The 15,731-nt window shown below is 39.4% G+C and overlaps 1 protein-coding gene across 1 annotated transcript; it reads left to right on the plus strand.

The window, feature by feature from the left end:
* The first annotated feature begins 9,636 nt into the window (after positions 1 to 9,636).
* ccnd1 (cyclin D1) lies at positions 9,637 to 15,469 on the plus strand. The gene is made up of 5 exons (XM_015025124.1): positions 9,637 to 10,179; positions 11,445 to 11,660; positions 12,298 to 12,457; positions 12,560 to 12,708; positions 12,809 to 15,469. The coding sequence occupies exons 1-5, from the start codon at positions 9,982 to 9,984 to the stop codon at positions 12,962 to 12,964; spliced, it is 879 nt and encodes a 292-aa protein (XP_014880610.1). The 5' UTR covers positions 9,637 to 9,981; the 3' UTR covers positions 12,965 to 15,469.
* Positions 15,470 to 15,731: the final 262 nt, after the last annotated feature.

Raw genomic sequence — 15,731 nt, forward strand, 5'->3', positions numbered from 1 at the left:
CTGACATAAACCTTTTAAAACAACGGAAACAATTTCGGTATTCTGATTATTGAAATTTAAAAATGTTGTGGCAGTACCATTGTTCTATCACACCCGTTTCATACCGGATCACTTACAGCACCGGTGTTAATGCTATAAAATGAACGCTCTATCGGGTTATCACCCGTGGAGGGATTTCTTTATTTAAATGGGTTCATTTTTCAGAGGAACACACAGTGAGGGTATCGTGATTTTAGTAATTACATGTTTATAAGAGCGATTTTCTGTTGTCCTTCCATGGAAGCGGGCTTTCAAACGGAAATAAAACACTTTTTAATATAAGTTGCTGCTTTGACATGATCACAGAACTGCCAAAAAAAGATGTACAAAAATCCTCAATAAAACATAAAATATTTGAAAATCAGACACCAGACAAAGTGAATCACAGCAACGTCATCAGCCGGTGTAACGCTGAACTGATGCGGTGAAGCTACTAGTAGCAGGAGCGGAGCTGCGCCAAAAGCTACAAACACTGAATAGAAGAAGAAGAAGAGCTGCCATGGATACAGTTGCAGCCAGGCATGATTTAATGTTACACAATACAGTTTTAGGAAGTTGCTCAAAGTCTAAACTGGCATTGTTGTGATTGTAAGGTGTAAAGTTTACCTTCGACCAAACGCCCCCCAAAGAAATCCCAGCGCCCTCCTTTTATAAAAATTTCCGCCAGCTTCCCGTCTTGTCCCCTTTCCTTTGCCCAGCGCCACCTGTTTTTAATTCCTTTCTCAAGTAAACGTGTTTCTTTACCGGGTGAGACAAACTCCATCTTCTTTCATATCGCATTTGATTTAACCGAACGCATGCACTTCTTTTCTACAAAACATTTTAGTCATTGGTAAAGAACAAGGGAGCTAGAATTCTGACTGGCAGACATCTTTGTCTAATATCTACAGTTTAGTTGAGGCAGGCCGTTTGGTCCAATGCTCGCTTTGCTTGGAAGTCTGGCCCCCAGACGGAGCTCTTTACGTCTAAGTTTCAAACGTCTGACTAAATAAATCTTCCTTATTTTAATTGTAAGTAGTTTTTTAAATGTCCTGTGAGATTATATACTTACCCGTGTATCCATAACAACCGGAACTTTCAATATCCAGCAAGTTATTTTCGCAATTTACCGTCTATTAAATGAGTGTCCCCCGGATTAATTACACTCTCTGCAGCTGCAGCTGTGAAGTTGCCGTATTAACCCGATATTTGCTGGAAAGTGCAACGTCTCCCCTTTCAGAAACCGTTGGAATTTTTCAGATAGCGCTACGTGTGGCGGAATTACGGTACTGCAAATTTAGATGTGTCGCCGCCGACACGTTCCGGTCTAGCCCGGAGACTACAGTTTGGTTAAGGCGGACCTTTTGGTCAAAAGCCGGAAATCCGGCCCCTGGCCTGAGCTCTTTAAGCCCTGTTAATGTTAATATATTTGCTGCGAATGATGTCGAGCTTCGCGTTGTGCTCCAGAAAACTGAAAACATCGAGACTGATATGAACAGCACATAAATGTGAAAACAGCCACGAATGAACGTGCCGTAAAGTTGTGCGACTAAATGCCATTATAATTCATTATATTAAGATAAATCTCACAGATCTGTGCAGCGGGTCATCTGAGTTCTGGAGCGGCAGGAGGAGCTCTGTGCACTGCGCTGTGACACCAAACTCAGGGCGTAACTCAGAACCTGGAGGTTGGGGCGAGGGGAAAAGGGGTCTAAAATCCTAGAAAATAGAGTTTTCCAGACAATACTGGAACACACGAAAACACACACAAATTTGTTTTGTACTGATGTAACCATTAAACACTCTCCCATTCAGTTCAACCATATACGTGGAGACACATTGTTAATGTTAGCATTATAAAATAACTTGCAATTAAGTATTGGCAAAGCTCAATGTAATTTTCACAAGCCGCAGAGTGTTGCTGTCAGCAGCTGTGAAAGTAACCAAAAAAAATACTTTTAATGTAACTTAGGGTGTATTCAGACCATAGTCCAGTAGACTAGGTTGGACTGGGGACTAAAATTGCAACATTTGTTACATTTTCAGAACTCTAGTTCGCATTCAAACTGCACTGTGTCAAACGACTAAAATAACTGAAAAACGTGTTCCCCCCGTCGCCTGTGTTGCACCAAGAACTACTGAAGGAATCGACACAAAACCTCTGAAGAAGGTCAGCGCAACTTCCTTCTTCACAAAAAGTAAACAAAAACGGAGCAGTGTCAGATTTTAGCGGTTGTAGGATTTCTTCATTGATATACATTACTGGTTTGGACGTTGCCTGTTAGCCGCTAACGCAGCGACGCTCCTGCAGCCGCCGTTACTACTAAGTGAGTCTGTTCACTAAACTAAGCTATTTCAATGCGGGATGAGCATGAATCACAAAAATGATCGCAGCGCCTTTATTTCTTACCCGATTCTTATAAACATGGCTTAAATTACAGCTGAGAAAATTGCTGATGTTTGTAAGTATTCTCCCTTGATATAAATCTATAAACAGTTTGGTTTCTATCAAGATGCAAGAGAGGACTAAGCAAATTCCTCCATCCTTGATGATTATGTTCAAACAAATGAGGCAATAGTTAAGTTTTTGTCACTTATTAAAGGTTTAAAAATTACAGCAGCTGCAGAGCGCTGCTGTAATTTTTAAAAATTTGTAAAATTTTTAAAAAGTTGTAAAACAACTTCAAACCATTTATATTCTGCTTTTCCTTATTTAGTGTCTGCATGCAAACCCGCTCATATGACAACCGACACGAAATCTTCGTTAACCCGCAGAGCAGAGAGTAATATATTGCCCAGAATGTCCTGCACTTCCTGCTTTTGAAACGATCTCTAGTCAGGTTGCATTCAGACAGGTTTTCTACCGGTTTTCTACAAAGCACTTCAACCGTTCCGAGACCTAGATTTTCAGGTGGATCTCAGAGTTCGGTTTTTAAGTCCGTTTTGGAATTCAAATTTGCATTCGGACCTCCCCAAAAACTCGGAATTCCTAGACAAACGGATTAGAGTCTGATTCAGGACTCTAATCCTGGGTTGGTCTGAATACACCCTTAGTTACTTTCTAAATCAAGTAATCATCTGTTGTTTTCTACCCGGACATTGCTTTAATATCAATACGATACTGAAAAAGTAAATCCGTAAAGTAGTACTTTTTCACCATTTCACACAAAGCACGGACATTTTCGTTAACGGCTTCAGCATTTGTGCAGATCTTCTTCTGGAGTTTAATGGCAGTTGCCGACCAACTATAAAAGCGCATTACTGCCACCAACTGGACTGGAGAGTGAACAGGTAGTTGACAAAAATAAATTCTACAAAATTTGTTTTTCAAAAGTTATGTGACAATATATTGTATTTTTATTATAATTAATTGCTAAAATGTTTTTAATTGGGTAGATGTTTATTTATTCAATTCTACTTTGAGCTGTCTTCTTTTTAGTTTATACAGAATATAATAAATATGATTGATCATTTCCGAGTTAAATTTATTGCCTAACTAACAAAACTTAATAAAATAATACAAATGTTTACACTCTGTCAGAAAGTATCACATACTTTCAACTATTTTGTTCTTCAATTTAAACTCAAGAGTTAAGCAACTAATTTTGAATACTGATAAATTATCTTTAGTTTCTTCAGCCTTGTATCGTGGTATGGAATGCATACTGCTACTCCAATATGATTTGACTCTGGGTCTATAAAGAAATCAGTGAACAGTTTAGTTTGAATATTGTTCACAAAAATATTTTTTGTACAATGAACCACTCTGGAACAAGTTTCTTTTTTTATTTTTGATTAAGTTACATAATGATAAATCTACAGATGAGTGGAATGTCAAAGTAAGATCACGTTCAACAAAAGTCTTTGCATATAATCCTGAATATTCTGCTTTCATATCATCAATTCAACCAAAACTAAGTTTTTCAGTGCTCCTAATACACCTGTAAGATTTATTTTACTGGATATTCTTTCTCCAATCATACTTCTTCATGCCATACTTCTATAACTGAACAATCCCTACAGACTTCTCAAAATCTGTTAGACTGTTTGGCCTATTGCACTGCAACGCCAACATGTGTTTACATCTCCATTTGAAGGAATACATGGTGGAATACAGGCTTTTTTGAGCAAGTATTCCAACATGTTTCCATTCAAACACTCAAGCGAGTGTTTGAATGGAAACTGGGAATGTTTAATCACAAAGTCCAGATTAGGAGGTAATTTCAGAAGAGTCAACAACTTAGTATGCCATGAACATGTGCCTGTGGTACTATAATGACCAATATTTTACATGTGCAAATGATTAGAACTTGTCACATGATGACACAACTGACATGCTTTATGTAAAGCTCGGTGTTTTCATGTTGGCAGAAACACTTCTCTTGGAAATGTGAACAGCGGTGGCTCTGTCTGCATTCCACCACACAATCTTGGATGAGCTCAACAGACATGCAATGTTGACAATGTATCATCAGATTTACCCTAAAAATTCTACTTAATGATGCACACTCGGTTACATGCCTAAGGTGAGAGAAGTGTGGTCAAGCGCTGTATTTGTTCCATTTGTATTACTTGTAACATTAGAACATTTTCGGCATTAATGCCTGTTTTATACATAAACAAATCTCATTATTTCTCAAGGTAATAACACTGGGGGGTTTTGGTCGGGTCCTGGAACTGGTAAACAGACCTGGGTGGGACACAGAAGTTATAATGGGTGGACTACAACAGAAACTACAGTCAGAAAGGCTGGTTCTCAATAGTTGATTTGCAATTGCATGGCTCCCAGCAACTTCTTTTAAATATGCAAGCCTCACCTAGGCCCAAGAGGAGTGTGTGATAGGGCAAAATGGACTCACACAGTTTTTGTCAATTCTTTTTGTCAGTTCCCTACAATTTCCCATTCTGACAAAAAACTCTTGCCGATAGCCCTCGATCTCTAAGCGCATGGCAGTGCTCGGTGTCAATAGCTGTTGAAAATCTCACTTTTCATGCAGTGAACACTGATAAAAAACATTGTTAAAAGGTTATTAGAGGAGCCATATTGTAATCACTACCTCAAGGTAGAGTTCCAGAAAAAGCAGGAGGAAGAAAAGTGACAGAATCCTAAATTCAAGGTGTTAAATTGCAAAATCAAATAAATACAGAATTTTTGTAACAACTGAAGGTAACATAGTTACTTGGTTGTGCTATAAAATGCCACTGTATGCCTAGAAAATACATTATACTGTTTTTTGTATCCATCCCATGACTGATACTTTTTTTAAAGGTTTTGTTGGCTCTAGAAGTGACTTTCTGAAAACTCAACCATGAAACATTTAAAACAGTTCAAGTTGTTCCTTATATTGTTTAGCACAACTTTTACCATAACAGTCTGCTGAAACCCCCACGGACTAAATGAATGATTTATTTAGTCGTCAGAATATATATATATATATATATATATATTTTTTTTTTTTTTTTTGCTGTAACGTTCTCTTTTTGTTGTTTTGTATTGAATTATTATTGCAGTATTCTGTTTTCTTTTTTTGACCCAACCAATGGTCTTTTTTTTTATTGTGATTGCTTTGCTGAAAAGTAGTAAGGCATGTATGCATCCAACTGGCTGAAAATGCATTAACACATTTATATGAATACGTAGATGTAGTGTGTCCTCCCCCTCTGTTTCTTGATGTGTGTGGCAGTGTGTATTCTGGATACATGGACATGAACAACAGCATTAGCTTTTTGCTGAAAGGAAAATCAAGAAGTGGAGTTTAAGCATAGCACCCGGGTGGTACTACATGTTTAAACACAATTGAGACACACACACATTTCATTTTCTTTTTTTTTTTTTTTTTAAGTGCCCGCTATAATGACTCCATAACGAGCTTCTTTCTAATGCACAACTGAAAATGTTGTCCTTACTTTAAACTTCACTAAATCCAACCTCAAAAGCAAAGTTTGGTGCGTTGTAAAGCTCTTTTGATTCGTAGTGTCCTCTTATGGGACTTATTGTTGAATGGAGGAAAGTTTTTGAAAAAGGGAACGTCTCTACTCTAAAGCAAAGGGAATTGGAGGTGTGATCTGGTCAGGAATAAAAAACAATCCATGTACAGATAAGGTAGAGGGTAAGTGGGTTAGTCGTAACAGGAGGAGTTGGACAGACAGGCATAAAACAAAAGATCTCATCCTGTCAGAGAGACTGTAGTTTGATTATATTGCCAAAAGTATTTGCTGATCCATTCAAATTATTGGAATCAGGTGTTCCAATGACTTCCAAGACCACAGGTGTATAGAAGCAGTCTGCTAAGCATGCAGATTGTTTTTACAAACATTTGGGAATTAATGGCTTGCTCTCAGGAGCTCAGCGAATTCCAGTGTGAAACTGCGATAGGATATCACCTGTGCAACAAACCTAGCCGTGAAATTTTCTTTTGAAATCAATAACCTGTTTTAGACATAACTTTCCCATGTGGAGTCTCTGCCTACTGCTCTCAGTATGCATAAAACCATAAAGTCCTGCTCCTGTATTATTGTACCCTGCAACTTCCCAAAGTTGACAGATCAAACTTGGATTGTTCTGTTTTCTTTTGGGACAATGTGTAATCATAAAAACCTTTGAAATGTATAGAAGCGTAGAGCCACCGCCCACGCTAAAGAAAAATACAGCAACATCACTTTATATTGTTAAAAGTTCAAACAACATACTTGTCATGTTTGTACTCGTTATTACACTACACTCTTCAGATTTGAACAATAAAGTTATGAATGTAACATGTTTTTTGGTATAACATGATGAATATGTTTATTTAATGTGATAATACATATTATATTGTATAAACGTGCATGAAGCCAGAGGATAATTCTGTCGTCAGTCTCACAACAAACTGCTAAAGCTCCTGTTTATGTAAAAATTGTCATACCTGCTGGAGAACATCTCATTGATGCACTCAATTGTACAACCAAGGTTAAATGTAAATATTTGTAGACCATATAAAACATATTATTTTTATCAGGTTCTTGCAAGTAAAACACTGGCACAAGAATTATATAATACTGCTCTAAACAAACTGAACTGAACTTAATCAAAAGAAAGTGGACTTTCTTTTTACATGTGTAAACGTACTCACTAATTATCATCAAGCCTGATCAAGAAATAAATCTCTCCCCACTACTCAGAGGGTAAAATGTAATTGAGTTTATGGTAAATTTCCCTAACATGCTCCAGCATACGGGAAGTTTCTCCAACTTCTCTAAGGTGAGTTGTTTTTATTTGTACTTTCAACAGAAAATCAAACACAAATTTTCTTATGAAAGGTTTCAGCTAAAGTGAGAGTGTTTATATGTATTTGTCAAAACAATAGTTGTCTTAGTGTTTATGTTCTTTTACAATACTCTTTTCTTTTATTAAACTTATTTGTTCTTTCTTCAATTTATCACATTTAGTTTACACATGATGTGCTATCAAAGTATACTTTATTTAACTTGATGTTTAAAATTTATTTAAAAAATGTAAAAGCAGTTCTGCTTCAAATAGTGATATTAATCAATCAATCACAAATTCAAAAAGTAGTTGAAGTTCATTTTAAATGAACAGTAAACGTGAGGGCAAACCAGTACAGGATCTCCTCATGTCCCTGCTGTTAAAACAACATAAAATAACAATGTTTACTTGGTAAACTGCTTCTCAGACACACTGCTTATGAGTGATCCCAGTTTTGAATCTGTCTGCTGGTACTTATTGAGCTTCCACTGTCCCTTTAAATTTTCCTATGCTGTTACCGTAAAAGTGCTAGAAGAGGCTCACTCCAAAAGTCACATGCTCCAGCTCCCTTTGTTTCCCACAGAAAGACTCAATGTTTCTGTGCATGAGGGGAACTCAGAGGGCCTTTCTGTTGATAGAAACCACCAGGATCAAAATCAGAGTTGGTTTGAACTTAGCTTTTGTGTTCACATAGCAGATCTTTTTGTTATAACATTACACGAAGGAATTTAAAAAGTTTAATTAAAATAAATGAGTGATTAGTTTCACTAATAGCACATAATATAAAAATGTTTGGGTGTTTAACAATTGTGAATTATTTAATTGTGAAATGGCATCAATATACAATCAAGGCCCAAGCTTTTAGTTATGTGAAATACATAAGTTTTTTTTCTAATATGTATTCAGAATGTAATACAAAATGCTAATAAAGTGCAACATTTTGTTGTACAGTATTTAACACTGCTGGAAACTCAATAATCAATGTCTACAGTTCATAGGAATTTTATTTGAAACCAAATGTAAAAAACAGATAAGCTGAATAAAGTTAAGGAAGAAATGGCTGTCAGGTAATTTAAATGTCTACCACATGGGTCTTTACAAGGTGTGTTTCTATTTGCATTGCAGAACAATGTTGGTTGTCATAACCCCCACAACAACAATAAAGTCAAACTATGTTCTGAAAGTAAGTCAGGCTGGGACTCTTCAGGCAATACGGTAGTAAACCCCACAGCCAAATGAGGAATTCCTGGAATGTGAAAAGTTCTCATTCATATTGAAAGTACAATAAAACATTCTCAATCAACACATTTAAAACTGAAGTTTCACAGATCAATGTGCGCAGTGTTGGAGGTCTAAACTGGTGTAATGTGTACTAACTTGTAAGCGTGAGACTCCACCGCTTACAAGTTACATCCAGTGAGGTGTCTTTTATTCAGTTTCACAGGTTTTGTGGTTGAATACAGCAACAAAATGCTATCTTATTAAAACGGTTTATTTGAGAATCTGTGTCAAAGGACTTTGATGAGGTTGTCAATGATGCTGTCAACTTTTGCAGTACAATGAACTTTTCCCCACATAAAAAGTTACAGCACCAGTAATAGTCTGCCTAGTAACAGCAATTCTTCCTATTGGTCCAGCTCCAGTCTCCTCCTGTATGTGTCTGTGCATGTGTCTGTGTGAGTGTGCAAGAAAGGCTTTTATTTCATGCTTTGCACTCAGAAATGTTTTAAAGTTCTCAACTAATTTATAGATAGATTAGTGTAATGTGAAATTCCCACCATCCCCTCTTCCAAATCATTCAGTGGATACAGTAACAAAGTCAAGATCTGTAGGCAAAGATGTTCATTAATTCAGGTGTATTGTTGTTAAATTATTTGAGCAACTAAAGGACTAGGATATCTCATTTACTGAGTTTATAACCAGTTGCACTGTGGTTGGGGTGCCCTTAGTTGTTTCTTTAACAGAACTCTTGGTAAAGGAATATTTCATCCAGTCTCCTTTGTCCCAGGACTGATATCTGGAGTAAATAGGATGAATGAATAAAGCAGTGTTTCACTATTCCCCCATGTGCTCACCTCATGTTTGCTCACAAAACTGCTGCTTTCATTCAGCCTCAGGAAGACACAGGAGGAAGCATGATGAGGAGGGCTGTTATCGCCCCCTACCGACTTTAACCTGACAGGTCGGCCAACAGACGCTCCTCAGACTCCGTCCCGGACCTCTCACCTCCTCCCCAGAAGCTACATGCAGGCAGAGGGAGGTGTGGGGGGGGGGGGGGGGTTCAAAAGGGAGGTCTTCCCCTCCCTTCCTCTCTCTCTCTCTTTCCGTCTGTATATAGGCCTACATCTATATGTATATAACGCAATCCTTCCTCGCGCACATTTCTTTGATCCCCCCCTCCCCCTTCAACAACAGCTGACGTCATCGCTTGTATCACCTCCTCCTCCCAGAGTGCAGTTAGTGTGTGCGGCCGTGCTCGAGCACAAGCAGGTCGGGGCGCGCGTGGAAGGGGTTTTTGTCTCGCTGAGCGAAGTGGTCTGTTCCTCAGAAGGCTCGCGCACACCGAAGGAACAGCAGCACGCAGCAACGAACAGAACAAAGGGATTTAATTTAGCCGCCTGTCTCCTCGTGCCTGCTCCGGTCTCTTCCTGCTGTAAGCTAACCGGGGACATTTCACCAGGACAGTTCTGCCACTACGTTCCCGACCGAGGTTTATTATGGAGGAGCAGCTGCTGTGCTGCGAGGTGGACTCTATCAGGAGAGCCCACCAGGACGAGAACCTACTTAATGACCGAGTCCTACAGACTATGCTGAAGGCAGAGGAGAACTACCTACCGTCCCCCAACTACTTCAAGTGTGTTCAGAAAGAGATTATACCTAAAATGAGGAAAATACTAGCCACTTGGATGTTGGAGGTTAGTTTTCAGCGTCTTTGCTTTAGCCTAAACGACAGGAATTTTGTTTGTTAGATTTATCGGTCAATCTTAAAATAAAAACCTAAAAAGGAAAATTCTAATGAATGTTAAGGTTATAGAAGGATAATGCACACAATGCCATTCAAAGCAGTAGCTTGAACTGAGTGCTGGCTGCTTCTTCGGCGAGATTGTCTTCAAATCCAAATTCCCACCAATATAGCCTGGTACATGGTTGATTATTATTATTGAGTCTATAAAATCTACACAGCTGTTTTTATTTCCTCCAAAATAACAGCAATGTACACGTATGCAGTCTGGCCCGTGCCAGAAGCCTATTACGCGCCATCTTTGTTGTTGTCCTTTAAGGAAGATTTTAATACCATTAAAAATCTAGAATGCAAACAGGAGTGACAGTGAAGCGATAAAATCAACAAGAAATCCACGTCCACCAGGAGACCTTTGTTTAGTGTGTGCATGTCGCCATTATGCTGCTATTAACTGCTAAACTTTGTCTTCCTTCTTCTGAACTCGGCTCTTTCTGTGAAGGTCGCTCAGGGAAAAATGTTTTTTTTAACAGATCTCGAAGTAAATTCGCGGCGTTAAAAGTCGGATTTGATTGCTTAGATGTTATCAGATATTTACATCAACTTTTGGATAAAGTTCTTCGCCGCTATATATTTTTTATTAATTTTTAAAGTCACGCATTGGAACGATGTCGGGAAGTATCCCCCGCAGCACGTGAAAAGGCTTCGTAGGAGAAATATTTTTTAAAAAATTCCAATAATGTCGCATTCCAGAATTTTTTCTCCCAATCCGATCAGAAATTCGATAAGGATCATTTAGATGCCATTTTTAGCCGGCTTAGTAATTTTTAAATATTTATAATTATTTTTTGAAAAGATGACGAAGTTGAAATTAGAGTGAAACTTGCTTCTACGCCACCTTTGTGTCTCGGTCAGAACTGACTAAGAACTAAATCCAGATTATTTTCACTGGAGATAAAAAAGCTTCTATAAAGACTTCGTTGACTTTGTAGTTTATATTATTTCGTGTTTAAACCACATTTGAGTTTGCTTTATAAATTCTGATCCCAGTTTGATTTATTTAATACCAAAGCCACGTGAGGTTAATTTTATGTTTCTATCTTTTGTCAGCCGAAGTAATTGTAGCTGGAGCTCATTTTGAATTCAACCAGTTTATAGCTGATAAAATGGGAGGAAATGTTTGTGCAGCAGCAGCTTCTAACGCGCTTTTCTCAACTCCAGGTCTGCGAAGAGCAGAAGTGTGAGGAGGAGGTTTTTCCGCTGGCGATGAACTATTTGGACAGATTTTTATCAGTGGAGGCCACCAGGAAAACAAGACTGCAGCTTCTAGGAGCAACCTGCATGTTTCTAGCATCCAAGATGAAGGAGACTGTCCCCCTCACTGCAGAGAAGCTCTGCATCTACACGGACAACTCGGTCCTACCCGGGGAGCTGCTGGTAATTACCTTCTGCAGACATGGCTGTTTCATAACACTTAACAGCATATTATCAGCAGCATGCACGGAGGCCACAGCGACAGAGGGTTATCTGCTCTGTCAGCCTCACCGGCTTCCATAGAAATGAAAAGACAAAGACCAGGAGTCTGGTTAAAATAAAGGTGATAAACGTGGCGCTTTGTCTGAATCGGCTGCCTGGTACTTTCCCATGGTGACCGTAACCTCTCTGATTTCATGAATGGACACAGAACATGCCTTAAATAGGATTTACAGCGACACCCAGTGGTCACAAGGCTGAAATGCAGAGAGAAGAAAAGTTTATGATGCTTTGAATAGAAGTGACGTTTGGTCCAGCTGTAGCCCGCTGTCTCCATGTGATATAAAACTGTAAATATCGCAATAAATTAAGACGCAGGGTTTTCAGTGCACAGTATAGCATAAACGATATGACTAAATATGATCTGATTTATTGTGATGTAATATAAAATAGATTGCTGAGGTTAAACTGAGCTGATCTGTCGTGTAGGTCCTGAAGTTAAACTGAGTGCACACATGGAGACAGTGAAACGTTGTTGGAGGCAGATGAGGGGATGAGGAGATGTTTGTCCCTGAGTGTGTGCTCCTCTGTCTGTCCACAGCAAATGGAGCTGCTGGTTCTCAACAAGCTCAAGTGGGATCTGGCTTCAGTCACTCCTCATGACTTCATTGAGCACTTCCTGTCCAAGCTGAAGATTCATCCCTCCACAAAGCAGATCCTCAGGAAACACGCTCAGACCTTCGTGGCGCTCTGCGCAACAGGTCAGCCACCTCAATAATGTCCTAATACATCAGAGATCAGCATAGACTTTACCATGACTGATCCTATGTGTGTGGAATAAAATGATTTTCTTGTTTCACTAGATGTCAACTTTATTGCTAGTCCTCCATCAATGGTGGCAGCAGGAAGTGTAGTGGCTGCTGTTCAAGGTCTCTACCTGAAAAGCCAAGATGCCTCCCTCTCCTCACCAAACCTCACCAACTTCCTGTCACAGGTCATTCGCAGTGACCCGGTATGAGATCACACCTCTGTCAGCACCAGTCTATTCATGTGGTCCCATGTGTTGTCTGTATAACAGTCCTGATGTGTTTCCGCCCGCCCCCCGTCTTCAGGACTGTCTGCGGTCGTGTCAGGAGCAGATAGAGTCGCTGTTGGAGTCCAGTCTGCGGCAGGCTCAGCAGCACGGCGGCGCAGCAGAAACCAAACGCATGGACGAGGATGTCGACTTGTCCTGCACGCCTACAGACGTGAGAGACGTCAACATCTGAGGGAGACCGCATGTCACACGATGAACCTGTTGATGGAGGAGACAGAGGGAAATGATGGAAGGCTCACTCCCATTTCTGCATCCCCATCTTTTCCTGCTCCTGCTTCCTGGTTGGCTGCCAACATGGCTTATAATTCCATTACCTGCTATGGCTGCCATGATGAGACAGAGTGGCCTGCTGCCATGCAGCACACCCCATGTCCCATTTCCTACCAGTGACCCCCACCTACAGAAATGTACCCGAGAAAAGGATGATCCTGGGCGTCCTGCAGGGCTGGAACCTCAAAAGCTGTCAGTCTAGTAGATAGCTTTTGTTTTTCTTTTAATACACTAGGAATCTTTTAATGACTGCAGATCCAACGAGCCCACAAACAGTCTTCAGTTTCAGGTCTTCTCCCGGACTCTGGCCTTTATTAAAGCTGTTTTGTTTATTGTTTTTTTCTTTCCATTCCCTTCGTTTTATATAGAACGACTTTATTCCATCTGTCCAACTTCTCATGTTTGTCTCATTTACCCCCTCTTGCATATGTTTAGTCACTTTATTAATTTCCTTTTTAAACATCATTAGTCTTATACCTCTTCTGTTCCATCCTGTTTGGTTTGGTAGAGCCAGCATAACGAGTGACGCTCTGTTTTCTGATCTTTGAAGCTAGCGGCTACTGATGTGGACAAATGGAAAGCCTTGTTCGTCCTTTCACAGCCTTCATTCTGCTCATTCTAGTCTGCTGTAATGTGACAACATCAAACCAGTGCACGTGTAAGCAGAAGAGTCCACATCCACCCAGACCATTCCAATGGTTGTTTTTCTATAGAAAAAGCACTTTTGGTCAGTAATGCTGGCACAAGTTAAAAACAAACAAACAAACAAACAAAAAAAAGACTCACATTGATAAAGTTTGTGAAAAATATAAAAACGGACTAGTGGGGTGGGGTGGTGAGCTGGAATGTTTAGGAGAAGGAGATGTAGATAGGTATTTGCATACAGTTGCACCTGCTGAGACAAAGAGCTGATGAGTGGCAGAGCGGCTCCTGATGCTCCTCCCAACCTTCACTGCAGCAGAACTGCCTCGTCTGACACTTCAGCATCAGGAGCCAGCTGGACAAATTCTGAGGAAGAGGAAAAATATGTTGCATTTTTATCATTCAAATAATGTTTTGTATTTTAATGTTCAAATAGAATTTATTTTTATAACTTTAAGCAGATCCTAGCGAAACCTGCTGGTGTTAAATCTCAAAGACGGGCTTTTATCTTCCTGCAGAGCAGAAACGGCTCCATGAACTCTTCAGTTCGTCTCTGAACCCCCAGAGCTGCACCCCATCCCACAAACACAAATACTCCAACTAAGTTCAAACATTGCTCATGTATTCCAGGAAACATATGAAGCTGGAAAAAAGAGGAGTGATGAGACTATTGACATGATTTTGCACAAACCTGAAAGACATGGTAAGCGTTTGTTGGGGACAAAAAGGCAGAGAGCAAAGTTGGCAACAGTACCAAGGAGTGAAAGTAGCATAAAGGGCGTGTCTTATGGCTAGAGTTAAAGTCCAGGTTCCTGCACACGAGGCATCAGGTTGATACAGGCTTTTATGTCAAAGGATGTGAGTGTGTTGAACTGTGTAGGAGCTCTGTCTGCTAGGGTTCTGATTGTACATTACAGATAGAGTGTAGGAGAACAACACTCCTTGTATTCTGCTGCTATAGAACCAGAAATCCCAGCTACGTGTTAAAACAAAAAGCAAAAGGTGAAAAAAAATTTAAATGGATAAAAACAATGCTTTGTTTCTTGTTGTTTGCTGCTATGTTTTGATTGTTTTTGTTTTATACATATAAATGTCAATATACTGCCATTCTAGGTTTGAATTTTCTCATAGAAAATTGTTATTGACATCCTCATTTGTTGTTTTGTGTAGAATATATGTGCTCCTTTTTTATAATTACATAATATGATTCTCCAAACAATTTCCAAAAAACAAGGAAAAATTAGATATATAGAGAAGTGTTTGATCCACTATACCTCATGCGACAGTCAAGATCTATCTCTGACTTTTAGTCTTTTTGTTTGTTTTAGTTCTTATTCTATTTTGCCTGTTGGGTCAGTGCCTAGCAGCTGTGTTCCACCTGCTCAAGGTGAAACATCCATGATGGAAACCAGCGAGTCCAGGCCATGCTTTCATACTGGTGCCATAACAGAAAATGGGATATCTATTACTCTGTTGAGTGTTAAGCTGTCTCGGTAAAAAGAGACTTTATCCCCTTTAGGCCCGTTGAGGCCTTTCTTCCTTCCCCCTTTTTATATTTATAAAGAGAAAAAAAGCTTTTTGCTTCAATTGTTGAAATGTCAGTGCGTTGATTTGAGTTTGTAAATAGATTCATGCTCTGTAAGCCATAGACTGTTCTTGTTGTTTTCACAAAATTCTTCTACACAGTCAAGTCTGCTCTATGATTGGGACACACAGTGTATTCATCTTTGTGCTGACAACACAATAAAAACATGAATTAGATGGAGTCTGGTGACCTCGCTGCCTTTTTTTTTTTTCAGGCATAAGATCTAAGCTTCCCAGATTCAGAGTCACAGCCTTCCTCCATGTCTTCATCATGATATGTTGGGACTGATTGCATGGTTCCCCCGTGCATTTCCTCCAGGCTCTCCAGTCTTCTCCCTAGGTTCAAAACATTGCATGTTAAGTCAATAACTTACCTTAAGTATGGATGTGAATGCCAGATTGTCTGTCTGTGTGTTGGCTCTGTGATTGGCTAGAGAGCTATG

Source organism: Poecilia latipinna, unplaced genomic scaffold (assembly GCF_001443285.1).
Source record: "Poecilia latipinna isolate Pla-1442-1.1 unplaced genomic scaffold, P_latipinna-1.0 Scaffold3961, whole genome shotgun sequence".
Lineage (NCBI taxonomy): Eukaryota > Metazoa > Chordata > Actinopteri > Cyprinodontiformes > Poeciliidae > Poecilia > Poecilia latipinna.